This window comes from Cyrtonyx montezumae, unplaced genomic scaffold (assembly GCF_038088225.1).
Source record: "Cyrtonyx montezumae isolate F1298 unplaced genomic scaffold, pur_monq_1.0 scaffold_3, whole genome shotgun sequence".
Classification (NCBI taxonomy): Eukaryota; Metazoa; Chordata; class Aves; order Galliformes; family Odontophoridae; genus Cyrtonyx; species Cyrtonyx montezumae.
Window position 1 is genome coordinate 60,210,641 of NW_027072034.1, and position 23,378 is coordinate 60,234,018.

Here is a 23,378-nt window from a genome sequence, read left to right on the forward strand (position 1 = left end):
CTGGGAACTTAAGTCTCATAAAAAAAAAAAAAAAAAAAAGAAACAAAAGAGTACAACTACCAAAAGGCCTGGAAGCAGGCAGCTGGGATAGGTTTTCCACCTCCAGTGTGTGGCACAAGACAGTGCAGGATACTCAGATATACCACATGCATTCCTCATGGTGGGGGTCACTGGCACAATGCCTTAAAGCCCCTTTCAGCTGTCAGCATTAGGCTATAGAAATGTGTATATTCTGCCTGGCATGCATCTTAACACATGAAACATCAAGGAGAACAGCATTCTGAGCTGTGAGTCTGTTGCCTAGCACATATTAAATGCAATCTCAGCGTTGACTGATATAATGTCTTTTTGGCAAGACAGCAGCTCTGTAATATTTTTACAGCCTGAAGCTTGAGTAGCACGCAGTCTACAAGGATTCTCAAAATCAGAGTATACAGATTAAGGAATATTGGTTACTGTGCATAAACCTATCTAGCTTAATTAGCACAGTGATTTGCTAGCAAGTTTTAAAGATACACAAATCCATTTTGGATCAAAATAGATTGAAATAGTGCTCACATTGTTGTGGGAGTCCCGGAAGGCTAATCATTTCAGTACATCTAAATAGTCTCCAGCAGCTTTCTGAAGAATTGTGCCAACAGGCATTAAAAATACACAAGCAAGATTGACGAGTTTCAAGGAAGAGATTTCACACAGTGATAGCAGAGTCTTTGATAAACTCTACTACAAACACCATCAGAGGCATCAGTTTGACATTTATTGGTATTTATGAACTAGCTACAGTACTTGTCCAGTAATACTTTCTCCATCCATTTGTGAAGGAAGTACTGAAGAAGAACAAGCCCCCAAGTTTCCTTCCTTTCCCCTCTGCCACATTCTCTGTTGGTCTTTGGAGTCAGTGTTGTTCAGAGCTACTTGCCTTACCACTGTATTACTTTCATTCACCAAATGCCTTGTAAGCATACTGTGTCTTAATAGAAAGATGTGGTCTTATAATCTTTCATCAATAAGAAATATCTGGGGCAGAAGCACTGATTATTCTACTTACCATTCTAAAATGAGCATAACAGCTTAATTCAGCAGACACACATCAAAATCTATACTTGCTTAATATATGCCTTTTTGAATAGTCACTATTTTGACAATATTTCCCTCATTTGCTTGTTCTTTCAGTGAAGATTTTTTACTATTCCTCTCAACATCCATACACCCTGCCTGAGACTGCTGTCCTAACAACATGATCTTTTTGCTTGCTTTGCAGGTGATGGCATAAAGAGTTAGTTTGCCATGCTAGGAAAACATTTTATCCATAATTTATATTTGATCTTATTGAAGCCTTTCCGATGGAGGGGTAGATGCTTACTTAGAAAAACAAGGGGTAAATCTCATGCTTGTGATAAGCTGGTAACCATTAAAAAGTTCCCATTTCCAAATGCCAAGTGTGTTTTCAGAGTCTGCAAAGATGTTACTTTTCTTAGAATCAGATCCTGAGAGGTTTCAGTTTAACCACTGTTAAAAGAGATAAAATGTATGTGATTGTGTTCTGTCCCTCTACTGTTCCCCTCCTCAGCAAGTGCTGAGCTCAATGGCCAGTTTCAAGCCTGGGATGGGATAGAGGGATCAAAGAGATAAAGTTGTTACAAGTTTCATGAAAACTGAAATTGCCCTGAGTTGGCAGGGCAAAATAAGAGCTCTCACTTTCAATTCAATCCCTTGCTCATGCTAAAAGTAAACTGGCTGCTGAAGACATAGCACACACATACTGGAGAGCTAATCAGCCTGCTGCTAATGGGGCAACCTGTTTTCATTGGACTTCATGACAGATGGAGGATTAAGCCTTCAGTAAGAAAATACCTCAGTTAAAAATGAGAACGCTTTTGGGAAAGTATGGCAATCAAAGCAAGTATTAGTGATGAAGAATTCAGGTTTTCCATGAATTGCTTTAGCAACACATGTTCTTTTTTGAAGGAAACTATTTTGCGTGATTTTTTCCCCCCTCATTATCAGAACCTACAGACATAATCATCTTATTGATCATAACTCTCTTGTCTGCTAAATCTCAGGATCAAATTAAGCAATGACTTGGTTCCACTTGAGCCAGAGGGACTCAGGTAATAAGATAATTCAGCCTAAGAATTCATTCAAATAAGCAAACAAGTTTTGTTCTGTGAGCAAAAATACACACACATACACCACACACACAGAACAAGCTATCACAGAACAAGCTATAAGCTTTTTTATTTTTTTAGAAAACAAACAAGTACCAGAAAGGAAGAACCTATAACTTTTCAGCTATGCCCTATGGGATTGCTTCTACAGGTACCACATAAACTCACTGTATCCAGGCCACTCAGTTCAGGCTTGCAGCTATGTGTCAGAAACGTTTCTAGAGTGGGGAAATCCATGGATCTTGCACTCTCAAGCCAGCTGACTGCTCTCTTTCTCATGCCCTCCTGGAGCTATTCTGTTTCCTTCACACTGACGGTTTCACGTTCCCTTGCATTGTCATCTCAGAGTGATGTTTATTTTTATTATACACCAATGGATCTCTAAGGAAATTAGAAATCCATACATACTTCCTTCCTCTCACTTTTTCATTTTCTCTCCTTCCTCTCCTTCCCTCTCTCTCTCCCAGTATATGTACACACCCCAATGGCTCTACTGCAGATCTACTGCAAATGGCTGGACTCTTCTCAGCAGTGTGTGACAATAGGAAAGGCAAAAATGGCCACAAACTGAAGCATAGCATGTTCCACACAAATGTGTGTGGGGACTTCTTCACAGTAAGGGTGACGGAGCAGTGGCACAGCTGCACAGAGAGGTGGTGGAGTCTCCTTCTCTGGAGACGTTCCAGACCCGCCTGGACGCCTACCTGTGCAACCTGGGCTAGGGAGCTGCTTTGGCAGGGGGTTGGACTCCGTGATCTCTAGAGATCTCTTCCAACCCCTACAATTCTGTGATTCTGTGAAGAGTAGCAAACAACACTTGGCAGACCTGGGTAAAAGTATCCAGCAGTTCCTCAGTAAGCAGTGTATGTGGTACAAAAGTCTGAAGATCTGGGGCTGTTAAACTCTGTGCTATAGTCATTTATACTTCTCCCAGCTATTGCATGAAGCCATATAGACAAATTTTTGTCCTGTGACTCAGTGCTGACAAGAGATAAAATATTTGTAAGAAAGACTGTGAAGCTCTTTTCTGCCCTTACCAAAACAAACTTCTGACAGGAGAGAGAGTAGCTTCCTCTAATGCTATTGAAAAGAAGTAACAAGAGAAAGGCTCAGCAGGTGGCAATTTCATCTTGGAGACTGAATGAATGAATCACTATGTCCCGGAGACAGCAAAGGTACCCATCTTCCCAGAGACTGCAAGTAGGAGGACCCAGGAGCCTAGAGGAAATATTTACTTAAAAACTTGGATTTATGAACTTAAACTTCCATGTAATTTTGAGAAAGGGCGGGTGGCTGAAAACTCTATTCATTACCAGCTCCTCAGAAGGCAAAATATAGGTATCATTTTGCAAAGAGAACCTCGAGTCAATCTTTGAATTCGATGTATTTGACACTCAAAAAATCAGATCACAAGGAATAAGATAATTTAAAGATCAGGGAATTTCCTTATTGAATTGTTAAATCCATCCTCTGACAGCTTTTATCTGCAGTGTTAGGAAAGCTTTTAGCTGAGCAGTCCAAGCCAGAAATGCAAAACCCCACAACTATTCTCATAGCTTGATGATTTTCTTTAAGTTTCTTCTTCCCCAGCTCCATTTTATCCTGAAGAAATGAAAAGTCAAAAACTGTACGATTCTGAAATAATGAATGCTTGTCTTCCCACTGAAGAGTAAATGCAATGAGGAGAAATAAACAGATTCTTGTGGGTTGAGACCCCAAAGCCTAGTGAAATTGTTGGTAATCCTTGCAGTGACCTCCACAGACTTAGTCAAGTCTCACATTATGAGTGATGTTTTTAAATTAATCCTAAATTAAGACCCAAACAGTGCTGGTATTTAATTTGTTGCCAGCATCCACACAATAGACCTTTGAAACAAACTCTTAAAATGCATAGAAATTCAGATGAAATGACTCACCAATGCTGAACAAATAGGGCACAACCACACCTTCTTCTCTTCAGCTCTCTTTAGGATGCTATTTTCTCTGTGTTTGGTTACATACCAAAATATTTTAATTTTAATTGTAGATTATAGTTGGAAGTTGACAGACTTCTGATAACTGGTGACTAGTCAGACAGTGTCTTCTCTGTCTGGGAACACTTTCATCAAGAAAAGAGTATTTATTTGAAATAGGTCTGTAATCATTTTCTCGAATAAAGCTGAGACTGTCTGGAAGCTCTGTCTAACTGAGGAGGGTATCAGTATTAGATAGAATAGGAAGACAGGAGGAGCTAACCTCTGCTATTTATTTTGAACAAAAATAGCACAACGTGTTAGGTGCCAACCTAACTGCGTAGTGATGAATGAAGAGAGTTTCTGCCCCAAAGCTGTGTAATCTGAAATACAGAGTCAAATATAAAGAGGTGCTTCCATACAGAGGAATTTGGGTTTCTCATAGGTTTGTATCGCATTGTCTGAATTTCCCAGAGTCTGCTGGGAGTGGCAATGTGGATGTGGAGACATCAAAATCATCAAGCTTTAACTCACTTACAGAGAACTGTTGGAGTAACATCCTCCCTTGGGGAAGCTAGTAGAGCCTACCTGCTTAAGCTACCAAAATAAGTAGGAGTTTAATAGGGCCAAAGACTCAACAAGGTTTATTAAAATCAGAGGATTTAACAACAAAAATGTATTAGGCGATATAAAATTGGATTTCACAACTTACATTCCCTCAGGAAAGCAACTAGAACTGCAGAGATGAACCGGAAGCAAAATCTTGGTTCTCACTTCTGACACACACTTCTGTTTCACAGAACAATTTCCAAATCCAAACCCACTCTACTTTAAGAAACTTTAAACCAACTTTGAGGTTTAACTCCCATATTCTTGAAATGAAATGTGTTTCTAAAATAAAATGTTCCTCTTTAAACAAAGCAACCAAAACTTGCATTTGACATATACAAGCCAGTATTGAGAAGATGCATCACTGACATCACTTCTTTTAGCACCTCATTAAGAATGTTGGTGGAAGGACAAGCTCCACTTGCCACAGTGAATCAACAGAACTGACTCCAGAAAATCTATACAGGATTTTATCTGACGAAAGCAAAACCAACAAAAAAACCCTCTCTGCATCATTGTGGTTGGTCTTGATTGATCCTGCCACATTATTACAAACAAAGCTTTTGCTCGAAGTATTTGTTTGCTTTCCTTTCGCCTGGGGGAATCTGGGAATCAGTAAATGCCACAGAACTTAATGGAACATTTTAATGCAGACAAGCCACAAGATGAGATTATGTTTCTTGGGTGAACTGGTTTGTTTTTTCCTTAGGTCCATTTGTTCTCTATTATTAGCCAGAAGATCAAGTCTATGGAGTTAAAGTAGTGCCTAGTTCTTGTACGAACTTTCTGGAAGACAGAAGAAAAGTTGACACCAGCGCACAAAGGTGAAAAGGTTCTACCTACAGAGCAGGCCAACTTTTCTGTTCACATCCACAAAGTCTTTCTTCAGCCCTGTTATGCAATCACACAGTTACTTCATTTCTGATCTTCTGTTACAGGCACGTTTCTTGAAAGCTGCCCAGAAAACCTGGCTGGGACTAAGGTAAAGAAAAGACAACTGAGTGATGAATTGAGAAACGGAAGCCAGTTCAAGCAGAAGGCCTAAGATCAATGTAGCATGTAGAGGATGAAATGGAGAAAGAAAGGAAGTAAAATACTCATCTCCCTTTTTCACATTTTCTTGGATTCTCACAGTGCTGCCTGTGAGAATGAGATTGTTCTTAGAGGAGTTCATTTTTGTCACAGACAGGGAAAAGGTGCAAGAAGAATCAGAGCGAGGGCAGAGAGCCAAGGGAAGAGCCCAGTGCCTTTCCCATAGCTAACCCAGAGGGCAGGGGGCTGCGACAAGGAAGCAGTGACTCCTGCTGTTCAGAATGTACATGCTTCTCAACAACTGACGCCATCCCACTGCAACAGCCTAGAGATGTCTACTACCAAAATATCAGTGGTAGGCAGTTGGGATTTCTATATAACCAGGATAAAATGTATATTAAATGCAGTATGCAAGCTTGCTGGTCTTGCCAGCTCCTCATTGAGACTGTTTTGAGAACCAGTCCAGGAGCACAGAGGAGAGGTAAGGAAATGGCTGTCATGTGGCCATCATTTGTTGAAAAAAATGTCACTTTTGACTGCTGGCAGTCTCCTGGGAGCTCAGACTACTTGGGCTTTTGGCTCCCTGAGACTGGAGAATTAGCAAAATTCACAGCAGTTTTCAGTTTCCTGGACTGAAGTCCAGTCTGAAATGTGAAAGTTCCAAGTGAGCACTGAGAAAAACAACATGAGGGCAGAGCTTTGCCAAGTAGGAACAAAACTGTGGACATGACTAAAAATTTTGGTCAAAAAAGATTTCAGATGTCTTTTGAAAAGCAGATGTAACAGGAAGAAAATTCTCTACCTCAAACCAATATATATGAAGATCTAAGGAAAAAATTGGATTCTCTCTTTCTCCCCTCCCTCCCCTAACCTTCAGCTTTCATTTTCAAACTTCAGCATATGTGTTTGGATTTCACTTCAAAAAAGAGATCATTCCAGAAGACTGCAGACTTGAGGGCAAAACCTCTAATTTCAATAACCAGTACAACCAATAAATATATTCTTTGTTGCTGACAAACTGCTAGAGAAGAATAGACAACGTAGATCTTTAAGTATCCTGCTTAACAACATTGCTTTACCTCAGATATATCCTGTTACTAAAGAGCAACTGATTTTGCTTACTGAGTCCTCTTTACACAGTTAGATTTAGAACTCTGCTACCAGATTCTTGTTTCAGAATATTCTTCTGTCCAGAAAATACCAATTCACAAACCAATTCATAAAACATCAGTGTACAGTGAAAAAGTGTCTAAAGCAAATAAAACAAAATACTTCCATAGTCAAAAGCTAGACTAAGAAAGACAAGAACAAGAATCTGCAGCTATATATCCTAGGAGAGTAAGCGTAATAACAAGACCACAATGACAACTGACCTACAATAGCCAAATGAAGAGTTTCTACTCACAGCCAGCACTGCAACCCTGTCTCTTATGAAAAGGAAGGGACAAATACTGTGAAAGTTTCACTGTTTCTGTTCTATGAAGTGGTCCATAAAAATGTCCACAGTTTACTAAATGGGGAAATAAGTACAAGTCAAACATAAAATAATAATAATAACAATAATAATAATAAATTAAACAAAAATCCCATTAACTTTCACTATCCATATATATATTTGTCTGCTCTTGTCCTCCTGCTTTCCAAACCATCAGACGAATCCAAAGAGGGGTAATCTTTGCATTGTTACAAGCAGCAGAAAAGTCTTGTGTTTAACAAATGGACTGAGGCAGGTTAGAATTTCTGGCACAATTTAATGCATACAGAAAGAAAGCGACAAAGTATAGTTGCTACAATCTGACAGTGGGCTGGGGATTAGAGAAAGCTGTCAGAGAGAGAGAATGAGGAAGAGAGAGGGAAAGAGAGAGAAAAAGAAGAAAGAAAACAGAGTTTGGGCTGCTGAGGTAGAGATCTGATGCTGGAAACACACAGAGCGGAAAAAGGCAATGACCCAAGAAAGTATGCACCTGATGATCTGAGTATAAAAGCCTGAAATCTGTGAAAAAAAGTTTAAGCAACTTTCCCTCCCATTCTCAGTGCACTCCTAAATTTCCAATTTGAGATCAAAAGGTGCTGAATGCATGCATGGTCCTGAACTCAGTTCGTTCTGCTATGACATGATCTTCTTGTGGAAACGTGCAACTTGTTGTCTGGAAGCTTTACCCTCAGAAGGGGTAAAGGAGAGAGGTGAACCTGCCCGCTTTCAGATTGGCGAAAGTGCAGGATGCCTGCAAAGCAGGGGGACTCAACCCCCTCCTACCACCTCCAGGATAATCCCCAAGGGGCAGCCAGCATCTTGGCAGCTGCAGGGCACTGGCCCTTTAAACAGAGCAGATTTGTTTTCATGCACATCTAGCAGAGCTTGTGAAAATCAAGTCTCTGATCCTATGGAGGGAGAGAGCAAAGAAGGAAAACCAGCAGCTTTGGAAGCCCAGCTTGAAGCTGCGGTTATAGAGCTTGTTGCGACCATTTAACAGGTATGAAGCAACCTCAGGATGGCATGACGGGGTGCTGTCTTACATCTGACAGCTCCTGGCCTGCAGCACCTATTATGCATTTCCCTACCCTTGAAGTAGCTAAAAACTCCCCGATGTGTTCCGGATGCCCTTACTTTAAAGCTATCCAGTAACATTTCTGTATTTTCTGGATTATGTCTCTATTAAAAGTAAAAAGAAAATGCCTGTCTGGAATTTTTTCAGGCCTGGAAACGCCCCCAGTCTGGATTGGCAAGAATTTTGGAATCTAATCTTTTCTACATTTTATTTATTTACTGAATTGTCCACATGACATTTTTAATGCTGATTTCTGGGTCGAGTCGGAGAATTATCTTTGGTCTTTCTACTTATTTAGAAAGCGCACAATGAAATACTGAATACAGCTGTACTTCTGAAATGTATCTTGGATAACCTTATCTGAATAACTTCATTTTAAATGTGAATGGACTTTTGTAAGGGGAACTTTCCCAGATAAACTTGGGGGATATTTTATAACTCAGTGGCTACTTGGAAGGGAAAATCTGAACTTCTGCTTCCTTGTGAAGAACTACACGTAACTTCAAAGCTAACATCTAAAATGCAGCAGTCAAGGAAACAAACTGAACAACCAGCAAGCACCTAAGATACGGAAAAGCTTTTTATTTGTGAAGGAATCTAATAGGAGAAATGTAGTTAATCCTAGCACAGAGTTCTGGTTTGTTTCTTTTTGCTGGTTGCTTCCTTAGAAACATTCAGATTTAAGGAGTTTGACACAACCAAATCACTGTTCCTGCTGCTGAGAAAATGCATCTGGTTTCTGCAGAACCACCGCTGGCCTTTTGAACTGCATTAATGTGAGCTATATTAATCCGTGTAATGGCACATTTGTGTTATTAATCATATACTAACTTAGTTCCGGTGCAGTTGACTGGCTCTGGGAAGTTCTGCTTCGTTCATTAAGGGTAAGCTTCGCTTTTTGCCCTAGGGGCAGTTCCTTACGCTCGCAACTGCCAGGAATAGGCTGCGCTTACTGCGAAAGGCAGAGAGGAAAGGGACTGTTCCTGTAAAAATAACTTTGTAACAGCAGTGAGACATCCTGCAATACAAGGAGAGCGGCAGGAGCGCTGTCAGAACAGATTGTTTCCTCTCTGCTTCGGAACCGAGGACCCCCTCCCAATTGGCAGCGGCACTTCATTGACACGGCGATCGAGGTCCCCACTCCCTTCAGGGCCACTCCTGCCAGCACCGCCAAGGTCTCTCTCCCAGAGAGAAGTGCTGTGCCCCCAGGGCGCGACTCCAACCCTACAGGAGAAAGCGGGAACCTTTCCAGGGACTTCCACGCACTCGGAATCGGATCCTGGACGATCCGCACGCGGCTTTCCCAGAGCGCGGTGCTGGAAACCGGCAGCGGCCAACAGGCGTAGCCCTCCCTCCCTACCCCTCGGCTCCCCTTAACCCTCTCCCCTCCTCTGCGGGACACCTGGATCATGTGCTGCGCACCCCCTCGCTCCCTCCGTCTGCACGCGCCGTGCTGCCCCGTACCTGAGAAGTCCCGGAGCGCCGCCACCTCTGCGCAGCACGCGAGGATGGCGCAGGAGAGGAGGGGCAGCAGCCGCCCGCGCTCTACCTGCCGCCGGCGTGGGTGCTGCCCCGCGTCCCCTCCCCTCATGGTGCGGGAGAGGGCAGCGGGGGGGCGGAGCAGCCCTGCCCGGTGCCGAGGCCGCCGCGCGGCCGCCCCCCCGCCGCGAGATGGGGTCCCGGCCGCGGGTCGCCGCCGCGGGGGAGGGAAGAGGCTCCTCGGCGGCGCTGCGCCTGGCACTGCCCTCGGTGCGCATCGTGCGGGCCGGGCTGACTCAGTCCCGGTGCACCTCGCCCGCCCTCCCCCGGCTCTCTCCACCCCTCTCCGGGCAGTTCTCGGGCCCGGCGCCTCCCTCTTGGCTAAATGGCAGCGTTCCGCCTTCGCACCCCGCGCTCACGGCTTGGCCCCTTCAACTTACTTTCCTCCCGTCATTTCTGCTTGGCAGCGGTCGGAGCGCCGCCTCAGACTTGCGCACACACCCTGACTCGTGTGACTGCCTTCTCTATACTCCCTATACCACCTTCCCTACAACAATTCCCTCCGCCACACCGCCTTGGCCCCCGTGGTACACCCACTCAGGTTGGAAAAGACCCTCAAGATCACCAAGTCCAACCTCAGCCTAACCATACTACCTAACAACCCACTGCTGAATTAGGTCTCTGAGCACCACATCCCTTTCTCCATTTCTTCCCGTCGTGTTGCTGTATGCCGGTCCGTTTTTTACCCCAGCCTCTAGCTTTAAGAACCGTGTAGTCCAGCGCAGCTGTTTGAAGTGTGCAGCATCGCGAAATACGAAAGCATCGTGAAGCTGTTTCGAGAGGGTTCAAGTTGTTCCCTGAGATCTGTTTTGTAAGTCTGGAAGGGAAACCAATGGGAAGTTCAAACAAATTCTCATTACAACCTACCTGCTAAGCCACCTTCGGCTGTGACTTGCAGCTCCTTTTAATGCATGAGGAGCTTAAGGGGCAAGAGAGGCTAGAGGCAGCACTGGAAATGGGAATGGAAGCATCCTCTACCCCGAGGCTGTGCTTGGGTGTAAAGTGGGTAGTCAAGGATACCTACATGCTGACAGCCTGGTATGTGTGTTTCTGCTCTTCATAGAATCATCATAGAATCCATTGAGTTAGAAGGGATCTTTAAAAGTCATCTAGTCCAACTCCTCTGCAGTGATCAAGAACACCTACAGCTCAAGTTGCTCAGAGCCCCGTCCACCCCGACCTTGAATATCTCCAGGGAGAGATCATCCACCACCTCTCTGGGCAACCTGTTCACTCATCTGCTTCCTCTGGAAGTGATACGAGTGAGTAGGTAAGAAATGATTACACCAAACAGATACTGTTAAAACCATGGTTTTTAAAACTCCTGGTCCAGCTGAAGTTGGATCACACCCAGATTCCAATTTCCTAACTTTGGCATCTCCTTCTGGAAATCACACTGAACTTTGACCATGTTCACACCTGAATTCACTTCCTTCCCTCAGCCTCTCCCTCTTCATGCACAGAACAACTGGATAACTGGCATAGTATGTTCATTATTCCTCATTCTTGGTCAGATAATAGCAAGCCAGGTTTCAGATAAACTTGGCTGAGGTCCAGAATATCCATCAAGTTTTACTAAACTCAGATAAATGGGATAAAAGATGCTGAAAAACAGGACAAAATGGAATAACTCTAGAGCAGCTGCAACTGCAAACACATGGGAAGAGAGGACTAGCTCTGTCAAGAGTATGAAGCTCTTCCCTTCAGCTGCTTCAGGTGAGGACCTTTGAGCTGAAGCACCTTCCCTGTGTCTTCTAACCATGACATTAGGTAGAAAACTATAGGACTTTTCTGTGTACTTCCCTCCTTTTTTTTTTTTTTTTTCCTTGATCTTGCTATGCCAAGTCACTTACTCAGACACTTCATGCACTTGCTGTCACAAGCCAGTTTCACTGAAGACAAAAATGAATGCCAGGGAAATGTTGAAAGTAGTGTGTATATATAAATACACACCCTTTGCAACAGGAAATACTCAGGAACCATACTCAGATTTTGTAAAAAAGATGTCTAGATGACTGAGGTGGACTGGTCTCTGCAACATCAACCATAACAACTTATCTACTGTATCTTCAAAGTGTGTGAAGCCAGATGACCTATGGCTTTACATCCTCACAGTCAATAGAGAAACATAGACTCCTCATATTCAGGCCACCTACTATAGTTGTAACAGAAGTATTTTACCTCCTCCTTTCTGAATTGCTCACTAATCCATGAGACATAGCTGTCTGAGATGGTGATTCACTCTGCTGTTTATGACTCTGGGAGGACTTGTGACAAGCAGAACCAGTGCAGAAGAATACATAAAACATCAAAAATCACTGAGAAATACCATCCTGTACTAATGCTTGAAAAGCTATGAATCAGAAGATCCTGCGGGATTGTTTGCCTGACGAGAACTTCAGTCTTCTAATGAGAGAACACTGCCTTTACTAGCCCTGTGATGCTGTAAGAAAAAGACATCCATGGTGCAGGAAGGAGCCTGGTATGCTTTTGGCACTGTTCAGATAAGACCCAAAGGCAAAGTCAGTTTTTAAGTGGAATGACTGAACTGGGAAAGCTTCAAAATGTTGTAGGTAACCTCCCTGGAGGTGAGGCAGTGAGGACTGAAAAACAACAGAAGAGGCAGTTGGGTGCTCCTATATGTAGCTGCCTGCCTCTTGGGGAAGTCTTCTTATGGGGGAGAGCATCTTATGGATATTGCAGCCAATAGGAATTGAAGACGTCTTCAGTAAAATGGCATTAGCTATTTTTTTTCTTCTCTCTCTCTTTCTCTCTCTCTCTGGGAATACTATGTTATTCAACACTCACCTCTAATCTGTAATTTTTGTTTTTGTTGTTGTTGCAATCCCTGCTATTCCTTTCTGTGGGTTATGATTAAAATAATAATGAATTAAAATTCAATTTAAATTTAAAATATAAAGTTTAATGCTTAAAATAATAAAGTTAGAGAAAACACCGTAAAACACTTAGGTACAGAGGCAGAAATTATTATTTATCTTGATGTGCAAAATGTGTTTCTATGCCACAGCCATTAAAACAATTTCTACAAGCTGGCAAAGCTCAGTAGCTGGAAGACAGCATAACTAATCCAGACATGTTCAGCATGTTGAATTACAGAATCTCTCAGCCCTGGCCTTTCCTTATAAGCAATTGAAGTGAGATCAACTTTTCACCGAAGACAAAATGAAAGCTTCTAAGTTAGAATCCAGACTAGGTAGCATGTCTTCTTCAAAAAAGTTTCTCTCTTCTGAACTCAGGGAGGAAAGAAATCTCTTCATAGTGTCAAAAATGAAGGAGCTGTATTGTTCCATTGAAATTTTACGATGGCAAAGCAAGAATTTGAGTTCTTTTCTCTATATATTAATCATTTTTCTCTGAACCTCAGCCAAGCTGACAATTTGAAAATCATGTCATGGCTTAGTATACAGAAATTCAAATTACATTCATGCTGTCAGTTAGGAACTAAACTTGCAGTGTGAATTAGTAGAATAAAGCTAGGTTAGATGGCCTAAAATTTCCCACTAGCAAAAATAAATAAATAAAATAAAATAAAATAAAATAAAATAAAATAAAATAAAATAAATTACAACCAAATTTGTATCACAATAGCAGAACTACAGCACTTGTTTGATCAGAACTACTTTCAACATCTATGGAACACTTTTCATATATATAAATATTTTCCCACCATACCTCCTTACCTCTTCTTCCTCTTCACTCTCCAGTCAATTTGGGAACTAAAATATTTCATTTTTATTCTTTTCACCCAGAATAAAGTGTCCAAGAAATTCACTAGTTGTCTCTTCAGCATTTTTGGAAAGAAAAAAAAAAAAAAAAAAAAAGAAAGAAAGAAAGAAAAAGAAAAAAGAGCTAAGAACAAAACCCCAGGATTTTCCCACATTTTTAAATGCTTTATATGCTTGCATTCTGACACAGATGAAATCTACAAGACAGTTCAAACAAGTGGGCTGTTACCCTCCTTCTGTTTCTATGGAAATGAATGTCCAACTAGTTAAAACAAAGCACATACTTTATAGTAATCACTATATGGTGATTATTTAGAATAACATAGCACATTTTTCCTTATTCAACCACTATTTCTATGGATACAAGAATGAAAATAGTCATGGATCAGCTTCCCTTGTATATTTCAGCTGCAAGCGTGTTTTGGATGTCTTGAGTTCTTACAGGGTGCCACAGTTTTTAAGTTCAAATACTTTCAAGTGTGCAGCAATTTGATCTTGAGAGGATTGATGCCGTGTGCTATAGTAAGGAAACATTCCCATGGATATCAGTAGAAATTTGAAGGTACACAGAGTACAGTACTACATCCAGCAGGCTTACAAGTAGAGGAATTATTTGATATTCTTTCCCCTCTCTTTTTTCTTTTTTAATTTTAAGTTATTTCAGATAGAGACAACAAGTTGTGAGTTTTGTGGTCATAAGACTTCCTGAAGTCAAGCTGACTTTGAAGTCAGCTCTTGGCCTAACTAAACACAGTGTTGTAGAGATTCTGACCACTTCACAAAAAAGCAGTAAGATGAAACACATGAAGTTTATAAAACCGATATACTCGTGCCTTCATTTCTCACCTCAGATTTCTTGTCATATGCAGCAGAAAGATCATGGCCTTGGCTTTGTTGATCATACCTCCTTAAAGCACAAAAGTCATTTTTGGTGATTTTCCAAAAAAAAAAAAGGAACTTAAAGGGTGGAGTAAAGGATGCCATATGCCCTGCCTCTCTGTTTCAGAAGGACATTAGGACAGAGTAACTGGGTGGACCCTATTCTTGGAAAACAGCCTGTTTACTTGTGAAAGTGACTTATGGTTTATGAGACCGCCTTTTGGCTGGTGTTGTCACTGTTTCTCCTTTAGTATGTATTTAGGCTAAGATTTTCCAAAATGACTAATGATTCTGTGTCCTTGAAATTCAAGACAGCGGGTTGTTACCACCACAGAATCAATGTCAAAGCAATGAAAAATCGGTGGCTTTTCCAAAAGCTTTTGAAAATCTGTCCACAAGGTCACTCACGTTAGGCATGCTAAGGCATGCTAAAATGGGAACATTTCAGAAAATATGAGCCCTTATCAATATCTTATCAGTGAGAATTAACAGTTTTGAGATTAAGACCTTACAGTAACTCATCTTGAGCACCCCAAAATTAGAAACAAATACAGAGCTTTGGAAATAATATTGCAGAGTTCAGAATTGTTTGCTTTTCCTCTCAGTACTATAAGGGTTCAATGTTAAATTCTGAAGAGATTATCTATGCTTATGATTACAGTAACTCAGAGTAATGGCAGTTGAATATTGTTCTATGAGTGGAAGGTGGTAAAGATGTCAGTATTAGTGGAAGCTATCCACTTTGTGTCTCTGTTTGTAGCTAGCCTGCAGTGACAAAGGTTCTGTTCTATATCTTGAACTAAACACAGGATTTCTTCAGTTATGTACGAATAGATACCCATGGCTTCTTTCAGCCATGCTAGCTCACCTCAGCCTGCTCATTGACCTTCTCCCTCTTCTAACCTCCTCCTTTCTTGTTCAGTCTTTACATCCATCTTCAGCATCTGGGAAAACAGCTTGATTCCTGACTCATCCTGTGCTCTGGCTCAAAAGCCTGATGCTAATGCATGTTCATGCTGCTGATGCTGCAGGCAAGTTGGGTCCTTTGATATCGATAGGGCTCTAGTGTAATGGTAGGGAAGATAAGCTGTCATTAGTCAGGTTTTAAAAAGCACCTCTTTAACTACTCAGAAAAGTATTGCTGTGGTGAAACAACTAAAAGACTGGAGGAGGAGAGAACATTTTGTTTTTCAACTTCAGGATCAAAAGATGTTTTACTAAATTGCTGTAACTGCTTATGCCAGAGAGGCATTGGCCTTGTGAGGCAGTTTCACAAGGGTTTTTACTTCAGACCAGCCTATCCATGCAGTTCCTGAGTCCAAACCTGAATCTAGTGCATCACCCAGAACTCTTGTTTCTAAACTTCTGTAATTCAAGCTCTGAAGTCTCTCTGACTCCATATATATGCGTTGGTCCTGAGATGATCAGTGGAAGGGTAGTAGGGAAGAAGTGGTGACACTGGGTGCTGTTGGGAATACTCCTTTCAAGCAGAACTGTTGAAGAAGGGGGTCTGATGCTTAACCAGTTTCTTAGCAGCATTCATTGTCTCTCCCTCTGTGATCCTATGCCACAGTTTCAACAGGCTGAAAGATCTGTTAAACAGCTTATCTTTTAGTTCAGGTTTGCAGGAACTTGAAATTTTAGAGAAAAAAAAAGAAAAAGAATATTTTTTATGAAATAGTTCTGTAAACCATGAAATTTAGCAAGGGTTCACCAGGACATGGCTAAGAAATATGTTAAAAATAACAAACCTAACCTTGAGGTCTGCCATAGCACATATTGTTGAGCTATGGCTAAAGCTGGAGGTGGTGGGTGGGTGAGCAGGACAGGAGAGTTTATGGCTGGAACCTGAAGATAGACCTTCGTGAGGCTAGCAATGAGAACCTAACAAAATAAATTTTCTTGTCAGTATTGCATGAAAAAGGATCCTAAGCTAGGAGTGATGCTCAAATTTGAGAAGAAAAGGCAAGCTAAGCAGGACTGTAGAGCAGGTGCTTGTTACACAAGGCACTGTTCAAGCCAGCAAATGCTTCTGAAGTTAAATTATGGCTAAGGCAGGAGAGGGTCACTTGGCTCACTTAATTCTGTATCTGGAGTTCATTGGTCTTGGGCAAGAGCTAAAGTTCTTGTGAGGAATTGGGGATTATTTTTCAGATTAGCAAATGCCAAAGGGGCAATGTGTATCTTGGATATGATTACACGTTCATTTGGCAAGAATCAAAGGAATATATTTCAATTTACTGAAAACTGATCAGCTCAGAAATTAATGCTTGAGTCATTTGCTGCTTCTATCTCCTAAAAATGCAGGCATAACAGGGTGGATGAACACTGTCTCAGCCAGATGTCTCATCAGGCCTTCATGATTGGTGCTTGCCAAAAAGCAAGCTCTGGCAAGGAAAATTTTTATAATTGTGCCAGAGAAAGGAAAGGGTGCAGGCTCAGAGGACACGAAGACAATCACATGGAAGGAGTCTGGTTTGAAGTGAAATTAACAGTCTTCTTCAGCATCTTCATTAAATCCCGTGGCAGCTACTCAGGCTGTGAGGGGAAAGAATTGTTTAAAATGGAAAATAAAAGAATGTTTGCAGGCATTTTGTGGTAGTATTCTTCGACTGGATGTTCGAAGAAATTTGGTATTACTATAGTAATCAGGCTTGTAAATCGAAAAATCCATAAGTCACTCGGGAGGTACTATCAACACCTTCTGTGCACAACCCCTTCCAATTTCAGACGCATTTTTACATCTGCACACCTTCAGCTCTTTTTCAAGAAAACGGTAGCGTGAAATAAAGGATTCTCATCATCTATAATAACCCACTGATAGTGTTTTACAGACTAACTGAACAGCCCGCAGCCACTCTCCCTCTGAACGGAGGAGCCCGCCGCTTCCTGCCGGGGCGCGGCGCTGCGCTGCGCGGCCGCCATCGCCGCTTCCGGGGCGGTGGGAGCAGCATGGCGGCCAAGCGGCGCGGCGTGCCTGCGGCCGGTCCGCCGGCGGCCAAGCGAGCGCGCAGCGAGGAGCGGGAGTTCAACGGCGCCCGCTTCAAGGCGCTGCTGCGGGACCCTGCCACTGCCGGGAAGGGTGAGGAGGGGCCGGGTGGTGGGCTCCGTGGGGTGAAGGCGTGCGCCGGCAGCGCGTGTTCCCTCCTCGCGTAGCGGGAGGTGCCCTCCAGGTGGAACTCCCTTCTTGCAGGTCTGGAGACCTTCATCTCCTCGGCGAAGGCGCTGCCGTCCGCCGAAGTATATGATGTCGTGGAGGGATACGTCAAGATTTCGGTGGAGTGCGCTGAAATTTTCAAGCTGCTGGATGGGGAGAGGAAGCCTGAGAGCGAAGTAAGTCGTCCGTAGGTTTTGTGTTTTGGTGAGGTGCAGCCCGACCTGGCTGGGAGCTGACATGCCAAAGAAATGCTTGGCAGGATCTATAACTGATAACAACCACGTTGTTGGAAATCACAGTAGCAGAAGCATTGATCAAGTAGGAGAAGCCCTTTCCAATGCAAAGATGTACCTGTATTTAATAATCATAGAATCGTAGAATGAACTGTGGAATGGCTTGGGTTGGAAGGGGCCTCAAAGCCCACCCAGCCCCAACCCATGCTTTAGGCAGGGCTGCCCCCACCAGCTCAGGCTGCCCAGGGCTCCATCCAACCTGTCCTTGAGTGCCTCCAGAGATGGGCACCACAGCTTCTCTGGGCAGCTGTGCCAGCACCACACCACCCTCTCAGATGGTGATATGCGAGACCATCCAAAATCAGGCTCTTACAGCCCTTCAAATGATACCAAGAGACTGTTTGTGAATTAGAGGGGCTAACAGCAATTACACAAACAAAAAAGTAGTCTGATGGAAGTCTGCTCTCAACATAAAATCTGATTGTGTTTGTTTTAATAGCCAGACTATTGCCTTTGCAATAGATTGTCATTTCTGTCATTTCTCTGTAATGTCCACCTCTGTCATGGCAACCATGTTCAGTTTATTGCTATTTTCAAAATCCTTTTACTAATGGAGGCTAATACTGAATAAAAATAATAATGAATAGTGAATACAATGAACTAGTAATGAATTCAGTCCCCATGCAGCATGGGCTCTGGATTCATAGAATAGAGTAGAATAGAATTGCTCAGGTTGGAAAAGACCTTCAAAATCATGAAGTCCAATGTGTCTTTAATGTAGTACTCTATAGGGGCATCCTTGAAGATTAATGTCCTCAGAACTAGACCTTTAGAAAAGGAAGCATTGATTTGGGAGAGAACTCGGAAGTTAATTTTGCTTTCATATTACTAGTTTTTCTCTTGTGATTGGATTTTTTTTTAATTGCATTTTTTACTGTTTGCCCAGGTAATATTTTCAAGCCCTTGAAACCCGATATTGGCAAATACTAACACATTTTCATTTTACAGATGATATTAATCTTCCAAGCCCTGGAAGCTATTTTACTGAGAACAGCCAGTGACCTCTCCCACTTTTCTGTTGTGGGAACAAACATAGTCAAGAGGTTGATTCACAGCTACATTAAATTGGTCTATGCTGCTCTGTATTCTGAAAATCACAGGTGAGTCTTCTCTATCCTTTTGCAGAGAATCAGTTGCCATGAAGTGGTCCTAAGGGACTGTCCAGGTCTTGTACGGAAGTACAATATTGCAGAATTCAACTTAACTTATTCCTAATAATCTACCTTTATTGAATGATATTGTTCTACATTTTGTAAAACAGCTGCATGTGGAAGCCTTTGTAAAGTGAAAGCTCCAATATGATACACAGTCTGATGCTATATGGTACTTGTACGAGGCTATGTTTTTCCTGGGTTATGCCTGTCTTGAAAAGATGTTAGATGGATGGTATCTTCAGTCTTACCGCTTTCATGCTGCCCGATTTGTGAATCTTTTTAATAGATGATGGTTTTTTTGTCCCTTTGTACTGTTTTTTCCTCTAATCTCTTTTGTCCTTTAAATCTAAGGTTGATTGGGATGCTCTTGTTATCTAGTCTGATCTAAACAAACATTCCACGTGTTCATTGTCTGTGGGGCAGACTAGTAGATTTTGCTCCATACCCCTGAACAGAAGGCAGTGAGAAGCTGACTTGTCCAAGGCCACCCTTCTGGTCTTTGTACAGGCCAGCATTAGGGGAGTATTTTCTGCCTTTCAGTTGTGTGGTCGTGACCACACTTCCTAGACCACTGAGATCATCTTACTGCAACAAGCATTTTAACTGTACATAAAATCCCAAATATATGAGAGTAGTATATTGTAAAATAAATTTTGAAACTGAGCAAGACCTGTATTTCTTATAAATAATTTAAACTACAGCTTTTGGAGAAATCCTTCTAGAACCTGCACAGGGAAGAATACAGATTAAAGGTAGTATCCTTTGTTCAGTAATGAAACTGCCCATACTGAAAAGTTTATTTGAGGATATAAATATTCATTCCCTCTTCCCTGCTTTCATCTTCCCCCTTTACCCAGTTACCGTTATCACTGCTTAAATAATGCTTTTGTTTATTTTTATTTCTCTTCTAGTTTTCCAGGCAATTTTTCCCACTAGTCAGTGAGCAAGAATCAAAACTGAATGTAAATCATGGGATTTAGTTTAAGGACAAGAACATGGTTCTTGTACTGCAGACTTAAACACACGAGAACTGCCGTCATTCAGCTAAAACAGAAAAAAATGACAGTCCCTATTTGGCCTCTGCAGTTCAGGTTCTTCTCTTCGTTATCAGGTGCAGCTTCTGTGGATGTGCTTGTGGCAGAAGAGTGCATAAGCATTTTCAGGGCTGAGCTCTCCGCCCAAAAAAATATGCTTGGAAAAATCAGCTGCTTATAAAAAAGCAACAAAATTCCTTGTAGATAATGTAATAACGTGTTTTACCTAAATCTGTATCATGACATTCATACATGTAATCAGTTACTTATTCAGTTAAAGCTTCCGTCAACTGCAGCATGAGAGGGAATACTTTGCTAATGGCTATCTTGGTTGCTCCTGTTGGAGCTGACTCAGATGACTGCTTCATGCCTGAAAATTCTGAAGACTTTGATGGTTGATGGAGGTGGAGTGGGATAATTTATTTTATTTAAAAATCATCTTTCTTTACACTTAATCTCTTCATTTGGTGGTTTGCATAACTATCATTCTGGAAATAACCTGCAAGTTTTCCTCTGTTTCCTTTCAGGATGAGCCGAGTGTGCCTTACCCTGTTGTCAGCAATGGTGGCTCAGGGGCCAGATACTGCAAGGGATGTGTTTAGCCATTTTGATTTCAATAACAAGTTTCTGCCTGGATTAGTGAAAAAACGAGATAAGAAGGTAAATTAAACAGCTGTCCCTGTGTGCACCATGAAATGCTATTTATTGACTTTATCAGTTTTCTTCTGCCGAGTATTTAAAACTAAACTGTTGCCAAAGTCTCCTTTGCCATATTTTCATCTGCATAAATGTACCCCTTCCTTCTTGTGCTGAGTCAGGCTGAAATGCCTCTTGGTTGTTTCAAATTGGCAGCAGAACTGGTCCATAGAGCATGAGTTTCCAGTACACCCAGTGACAAATTTAAGTGACGAGTATTTTTACCAAGCAGTTCAGTGATGTAAACACAAGGGTATGGTCTGAAAATAACTGTTTCTTCTTCTTAATTTTATAGTCTGTTCTGTCTGTTGAGAAGTGAAAGAGACACTTTCATATTTGATTCTAACTTGAATGACCTGTGATCTATTTAATGCAAAAAGTTTTTAAAATTTACATTTACTGCAGGTGTGTTGCATATAAATACATGTACGTGGCTTCATGTAATTTGTCTGTGGAAGTTGCTTAATTTATTTGCTTATAGTACTTACAGTGACGATCAGTTGTTGCAGTTGTGTACAATCTATGTGTCAACACTGCATTTTATCTTTCTCACAGGGGAGACCTGATGTCCGTATGGCCTATATTCAGTTTGCTCTTTCCTTCTTAATAGCTGGTGACAATGCAGTCTTGATACAAGTGCTGGAATTAAAAGGTACTTCATAATTGCTTATATATATTTATATATATATAAGCTAAGCAAAAGCTTTTGCAAAAATAGAAAGCTTTTGATGGAACAGATCTAAAAAGGAGAAAATGTAGTGCAAATTCTGATGCCAGAGAATTAGTAAGCAGAAAAAGCCTACGTGGCCTCTGGGCTTGCTGTTAACACAGTAGTAGGTTTTTTGAGCGTTATAGCATTAAAGATAAAGACTGAATATACTTTAAGGTTCTTTCTGTTGTCATGAAGGACAGCTCAGTTTTACTTCCTTAGACTTTACTCCCTTTTTGTCTGATTCAGGAAACCAGTGTAACATCCTTTATGAAGGCATTATGTGGGAGTCAAGCCCATGTCTCTCACAGAGGAGGGTCAAGCTCACTCGACAAAGAGTAGGATCCTGAAAGTCAAATCCTACTGACTTTTAATGAAGACTTGATCCTGTGCTGAGTTTAAATGTAAAACTCTTGTTGATGTAGTGTTTTGAAAACTACTTCTGATATTCCTCAGTTGTGACCTTTGGTACAATTATGAAAGAATTCAGAAAGGATCGAGAAGTATTCATTAGTTGGCAGCAGTTCCCACAGTGAGGGAGCGAAACTAGGCCATAATTACTAACTTCTATTATTTACACTACTCTCTGAGCCCCATTATTCACTCAAGTTTAAACACTACACATCACATTGAGATGTGAAATGCATTAGAAGTTGACAGACACTGTTGCAGAAAGTGTTAATAACTGAGTTGGCAGTTTAGCTAGTTATGCTCAGAGTTGGTTTGGCAGCATTACTTGTTTGTCACTGGTTACAGACACATCATCCTTCTGAACTCTTATTGCAGCTTTTTGGGTCATTCTTAACGTAACAGCAAAGTCAATAGTATGACATGGAAGAGAAATGGATATGAATTCTCTGAAGCATTTTAATATGAAAATAGCTTTCACATCTTTACTAAATATTTGAAATGTCTTCTTAGATTTCATTCCAGCTATTTTTCGTTCTGGAATAAAGGAAGACAGAGTTTCTACTGTTAATCTTTTGCTCTCCACACTAAAAACTAAGGTATAGTATACCCTTGAAACTACTTTGTCTTCTGTTTTCTTTGCTCTGGATACAGCTTTGTAGACATTTAATTTAAAATATACAGCTCCTTAGGATGTTGGCACCTTTCTGTGACAAGTTTGTCAGTCTGTCCATTGCTGATGATACCTTTGAGGTTGGCAGTAATGCTGTTTCAGCACTGCAGCACTAAAGCTTAGGTCTTCCTAATGTCCTCTTTGAAAGGAAGTCATCACATTACTACTACTTAAATGCTGATTTCAGCTCATCTGTAGTATGTGGTGTCCACCAGACTCCTACTGTTTTGGGTTGCAGTTGCAGATGCTAAGCCTGAAGGTCAAAAATTCTGTAGTCTTAATGCTTCTAATGGGAGTAGTCCTTCAATGGATGCACCTCATGCTGAAACAAAGAGGTCCTAGATTTGTTGGCTATGAGCTATGTTACTACATACAATCTTGTTTCCAGGAGAGAAAAGTATTTTGTGAAGTATGTTGCTAAGTTGACGTTATTTTTGTTAACATTAAATAAATAGAAGAGGTGTTGGTTTTTTTTTCTTTTTTTTTTAATTTTTTTCCTCTTTGTTTTCAGGTGGTTCAAAATAAAAATATTACCAAAACCCAGAAGGTGCGCTTCTTTACCGCAGAAGTGTTGAATCATGTGGCTTCACTTTACCGATGGAATGGGATTACTGATGTCAGCTCTAGGGATTCCAAGGTGTGGTAACTTAAATAGGTTACAGTTTAATTTTTCTTAATATTGTAGTCTCTTGAGGTTTTATTTTTTTTTCCTTTTCATTGTGGGATTGTCTAAGGCATGGCTGTAAGCCTGATGGAAAGCAAGAGTGACTTTCTGCGCTT

The 23,378-nt window shown here is 41.4% G+C and overlaps 2 protein-coding genes across 3 annotated transcripts in view; one reads left to right on the forward strand and one right to left on the reverse strand.

The window, feature by feature from the left end:
* EVA1C (eva-1 homolog C) overlaps positions 1 to 10,036 on the reverse strand; it is a 36,086-nt gene extending 26,050 nt beyond the window's left edge. The window contains exon 1 of one of the 2 annotated variants that reach the window (XM_065741809.1): positions 9,775 to 10,036. In XM_065741809.1, the coding sequence (XP_065597881.1) occupies positions 9,775 to 9,901 (127 nt within the window). In that variant the 5' untranslated portion in view covers positions 9,902 to 10,036. Of the gene's footprint in view, positions 1 to 4,084; positions 4,267 to 9,774 lie in introns of those variants that run through there. The other variant, XM_065741810.1, reaches the window with a different exon arrangement.
* A 7,390-nt stretch (positions 10,037 to 17,426) lies between these two features.
* URB1 (URB1 ribosome biogenesis homolog) overlaps positions 17,427 to 23,378 on the forward strand; it is a 42,756-nt gene continuing 36,804 nt past the window's right edge. Inside the window, exons 1-7 of the mRNA XM_065741787.1 lie at positions 17,427 to 17,556; positions 17,668 to 17,807; positions 18,873 to 19,024; positions 20,640 to 20,772; positions 21,364 to 21,460; positions 22,439 to 22,524; positions 23,110 to 23,235. Coding sequence (XP_065597859.1) covers positions 17,427 to 17,556; positions 17,668 to 17,807; positions 18,873 to 19,024; positions 20,640 to 20,772; positions 21,364 to 21,460; positions 22,439 to 22,524; positions 23,110 to 23,235 — 864 coding nt within the window. The remainder of the gene's footprint in view (positions 17,557 to 17,667; positions 17,808 to 18,872; positions 19,025 to 20,639; positions 20,773 to 21,363; positions 21,461 to 22,438; positions 22,525 to 23,109; positions 23,236 to 23,378) is intronic.